At 35.1% G+C, this 5,227-nt stretch overlaps 2 protein-coding genes across 2 annotated transcripts in view; both read right to left on the reverse strand.

Moving 5' to 3' along the window:
* On the reverse strand, positions 1-1,354 carry LOC104756705 (homeobox protein knotted-1-like 6). The gene is made up of 2 exons (XM_010479331.2): positions 374-1,354; positions 1-290 (listed from the first exon to the last, which is right to left on the reverse strand). The coding sequence occupies exons 1-2, from the start codon at positions 671-673 to the stop codon at positions 132-134; spliced, it is 459 nt and encodes a 152-aa protein (XP_010477633.1). The 5' UTR covers positions 674-1,354; the 3' UTR covers positions 1-131.
* LOC104759381 (homeobox protein knotted-1-like 6) overlaps positions 4,828-5,227 on the reverse strand; it is a 4,353-nt gene continuing 3,953 nt past the window's right edge. Inside the window, exon 4 of the mRNA XM_010482317.2 lies at positions 4,828-4,881. Within this exon, the coding sequence (XP_010480619.2) occupies positions 4,828-4,881 (54 nt within the window). The remainder of the gene's footprint in view (positions 4,882-5,227) is intronic.

A 5,227-nucleotide genomic window follows, 5' to 3' on the forward strand; every position in this document is an offset into this window, starting at 1 on the left:
TTTTTTTTTTTTTTTTTTTTTTTTTTTTTTTTTTTGTCGGCAAAGCAAAGAGAGAATTATACATTTTTTCAAATACACCCCATCTTTAAATTTTAAGGTTAATAAATGATGATAACCCCCATAAAATAAATTCATTCCTCGGTGAAGAATGAGCCACTAGAATCATCCATCATAGCGAAAGGCATATTCTCTGACGGCTTCCAATGGCGTTTCCTTTGGTTTATAAACCAATTGTTGATTTGTTTCTGGTCTAACCCCGTTGCATCAGCTAAAGCTATCTTATCTCCTTCCTGGTACATGTACATTCATATCACCCATGTAAAGATGTAAGTGTAATGGTTAGATATTAAGATAAAGTGTTTTATTTGCTTACAGTAGGGTAAGGCCATTTATAATGGAGATTCCACCAATCAAGAAGAGCTTGTCTTGCTTCTCTAGGTAGCTTTCCTTTCTTCTTCTTCTTTGAGAACTCCAGCTTTAGAGAACTTATACGGCTTCCAAATTTGCGTAGCAACCTATCCTTGAGATCACGGTCCTCGCATCTTTGTTTCCCATCCTCCGCTACCTCATGGTCACCTCCACTCAGTTCCTCGTCTGATGATATTGCACCATCCTCTGTTACACACAAAATTAACAAACAAATCAGTAACTTTTTTAATTTAAGCCTTAACATATGTCATCATCATATGCACGTGGAGAAACAGCCAAGAGAATGGTTTATTATATATAACAAGTAAAAAAGGAAGGAAACAGTACACTATAATGAAAAGTTGGCTTTCTCGGCTAAACGGCTAAGTGGCTAAAGAGGAGAGAGAGGGGCAGAAATGGGAAAGGAGAAGGATAGGGAAGGGGAGAGAATATCGAGGACGCACACGATTGAGTGCAGCAGTCAAAAAACCGCCGCAGTGAATAGTTACCTCCATTGTCATTTGTCAGGAGAGGACTAATAGTCTTGTCCCCATGAGGAGACATACCCCTCCCTTGGCCTACTCATTACCCAATATGACTACGACACCTGTGAATATCACATTAGAGGTTTGTGTGAACCCCCGGAAATAACGCTACACCTAACATTTATGTTCTCCGCAACACCCCAAAACCCAAATTTCCTTTTCACTCTCTCTCTCTCTTTCTTAAATGAATTGCACATTTATATATATGCCCCAACGACTATACTGACCCACTTACTCAGCTTCTCTGACACCAAAAACTCAACCCAAAGATGATTCAAGAACATTACCTGATTTTACAATAGTTTTGACTATGTGACAGAAATTATAGTCGGACCAAGCATCCATGGTTAGTCCAAATTAAAAAGATCTAGTCAGTCATACAAAAATAGTGGACTACACAATATATACACACAATGCTAGTCAGTTACTTTTAATACACGTATAAGAAAGTCAGAGATCTCTACAACAGCCATGGAACAATCATAAAGGAAATAGAGATGGCTACAATCTTTAAAATTAAATCCACACCTCACTAAAGAGATCAAACAGGCCACATCATGAGTTGATCCATATCAGAGAACCTATTACGTTGACACTGTATACACATTACATATATGCTGATATGCGTCGTTAGGTTAATAGTTTAATGGGTTAAAAACGATAGTTTGTATGCTTTTGGGGTTATATTATTACATTTTCAGCTATGCATTGACTGCTTGGAAAATACCAGGGTTGACCGAAGAAGGTAACATGCAAGTAGACACGTGCAAGTAGCGTGCCGCAAAGAGACACAATACGACCCACCAAGGGAACAACGCAACAAGAGGGCATGGCAACCACTATATGCAAAAGAGTTGAGAAAGATATAGAAGCATAGTCACAGTCTTATAGATGATTTGATTGTGGTGTGTAGAGAACCCTATGTCTCCCTTTTTTTTCTTTCTTTCTTTTAAGTTTTAACCAAATCAAAATTAAAATCTTAGGAGAGAAAAAGTTGGTAGGGTCGCTAGCGGAATCCGCGGGAGTCCATGTGACACCTTTTACTTTATAACAAAAACCAAAAGGACCTCTAATTGAAGCTTATCATGCAGCACTATGTACTTATTCTTCTCATTGCTATATTCTTGTCTTCTAGATCAAATATACCAAACATCTTCGAGGTTGCATGCAGCATAACTTAGAAGATAGAAATCTGGGAGAATTGGCTCAGACAAAGAATCATGGTTGACTAAAAAAGTCAACATGTAACCATCCTAATGCTGATTATATTAACTAAACATTAGAAGAAAAGAATGTGTTCAGCTAATTCAAAGAAGCTAATTCACAGGAATCAAGAAAATAACAATCTATACGATCAACTTGGGTGGAAGTATTGTATTACTAAAGCAGATTAACNAGCCATGGAACAATCATAAAGGAAATAGAGATGGCTACAATCTTTAAAATTAAATCCACACCTCACTAAAGAGATCAAACAGGCCACATCATGAGTTGATCCATATCAGAGAACCTATTACGTTGACACTGTATACACATTACATATATGCTGATATGCGTCGTTAGGTTAATAGTTTAATGGGTTAAAAACGATAGTTTGTATGCTTTTGGGGTTATATTATTACATTTTCAGCTATGCATTGACTGCTTGGAAAATACCAGGGTTGACCGAAGAAGGTAACATGCAAGTAGACACGTGCAAGTAGCGTGCCGCAAAGAGACACAATACGACCCACCAAGGGAACAACGCAACAAGAGGGCATGGCAACCACTATATGCAAAAGAGTTGAGAAAGATATAGAAGCATAGTCACAGTCTTATAGATGATTTGATTGTGGTGTGTAGAGAACCCTATGTCTCCCTTTTTTTTCTTTCTTTCTTTTAAGTTTTAACCAAATCAAAATTAAAATCTTAGGAGAGAAAAAGTTGGTAGGGTCGCTAGCGGAATCCGCGGGAGTCCATGTGACACCTTTTACTTTATAACAAAAACCAAAAGGACCTCTAATTGAAGCTTATCATGCAGCACTATGTACTTATTCTTCTCATTGCTATATTCTTGTCTTCTAGATCAAATATACCAAACATCTTCGAGGTTGCATGCAGCATAACTTAGAAGATAGAAATCTGGGAGAATTGGCTCAGACAAAGAATCATGGTTGACTAAAAAAGTCAACATGTAACCATCCTAATGCTGATTATATTAACTAAACATTAGAAGAAAAGAATGTGTTCAGCTAATTCAAAGAAGCTAATTCACAGGAATCAAGAAAATAACAATCTATACGATCAACTTGGGTGGAAGTATTGTATTACTAAAGCAGATTAACACGAAAGAAACCATAGCATGTGATTGAGCTGAGAAACTAGTAGATCACACATCATATCCCATGTGATTCTTGTCTAACAATTGTTAGCTCATTTTTTATTATTAGTTTAAGATTCATTCAGGTGAAAGAAACTCTAATCAGAAAGAAAAAAGATGGTTTAAAGCTCACAACCAATAAAAGAAAATACAAGATGAGATCATTCAAAAAGGCAAGTTGTACTTTGAACAAATTTAAAAATAATTAATGATAAAACATTCGCCCATTATGGACAAACCTGCAGTGATCTATTTTCAACCTTTTTCCAGCTGATTCTCTAAGCTAACTCTCGATTAGTTAAGAATATGTTTTTATATATCAGCAGCTTTTTTCCCGCAATAAACAATATTACCAAAGTACAAGTGGAAGCTGCATTTGAGATCTACCACGATAAGGGAAAACTCTGCAAAGCTGAACAAAGTCCACCATTCTATGGAGTTTCCATTTCTTTACAGCTACTTCTATCAAGTGGAGGTTTTTGGACTAGTTTATTAATTATAAAAAAAATTTGCTAAAGCATTATCAGTATTATTTCTAGCTAGCGTACGTGCTCAGTTGATTTGTTATGGCCACAATGTTTTTGCTAGTTTTAGAACAACTCTGTTGTCAATAGAGATAATATCAGCAAACCCACAAAGAAAGGCAAGTTTTTTAAGCAATTCATTCATGCGAAAGCATAGAATAAAACCTAGACACCTCTAAACCCATAAAACCGAGTCAGTTTTGGTTTATTACTCACATGTAAAGTTCAACAAGACTCCAACAAAGACATGCAAATAAGAGCAGCCACTTGGCAATGATACTATTTCCGATGATCAACAAAAGTTTCTCTTCAGATCATCGGAACTTGAAATAGACATTTCTTCGTAATAAAAAGGTCGTATTAAGGATTCAATTTTTATTTGACAAATAAAAGTATATGTAACAGTACTAGATAAAAATTAAAATTCAAGTCTTATTCATTCGTATTGTTTTAATAGATGTAAAATTTATTCACACTTATAATGCAAACTTAATTTATTGCTAATAATAATTTTGGCTTATTAATTATAACATTAATCATCTCATCAAGGAGAAATTGGAGTCCTAGAAGCTGGTAATTCAATAAGGTTGTAACTTGTAATCAGAAAGAACACATAATGGTGAACAAGAGCAATATATCTTTAAAAGCTTATGACCACTTAAGACTTATTGTTAAACTAGAAGTGAGGCAAAAAATAAGTTCATGAAAATCAACTACACTTATTGTTAAAAAAGCTATGACTAGGTTTTTCTGTCAATTTGTTTTTTTATTTTCACTGGAAAAAAGCAACAAGTTGAAAAAACATTCAGTACGCAACAAGCCTCTGAAACGTCAAAATCAGAATCTCTACCACAAAAGTTTATTGCTTTCTACACCATTTTCTTTCTGACAGAGAAAGAAAGAAGAGAAAAATATATAAAGTATAAAAAACGTATGATTAGCACAAAGATCAACAAGAAGAAGAAAAAAAAAAAAAATAATTCTAGTATCATCAAGAAGAAGAGGAAAGCCCACCACACTCCAACACCATCCTAATCCCTTGGCTCTAAAACATTTAAATGAACACCTTAAAACAGACCTTTTCTCCTGAATTTCACCGTGGCCAAAAGAAAAGCAGACACAAACATAAAACCCATAAAAGAAAGTAACTATGGAGATGGAAAGATGTGGCTCAGTCACCAAACCTAGGGTTTATCATTTTTTTCCTAGTTCGCTTTATCACATAAAACCTAGGGTTCTTCTTCTATCATTTACCTCCCAATCATTTTTTCGAAAATTGGTCATATGAATCAAACTTATGTAACGAATTTTAATATCCTCCGGGTTGGTGTGGTAAATTATTAGTCTAATTGAGATACAAAGATCGAGGACAGCCTATATTATTAAAGTAA

The sequence above is a fragment of the Camelina sativa genome, chromosome 17, assembly GCF_000633955.1.
Source record: "Camelina sativa cultivar DH55 chromosome 17, Cs, whole genome shotgun sequence".
Lineage (NCBI taxonomy): Eukaryota > Viridiplantae > Streptophyta > Magnoliopsida > Brassicales > Brassicaceae > Camelina > Camelina sativa.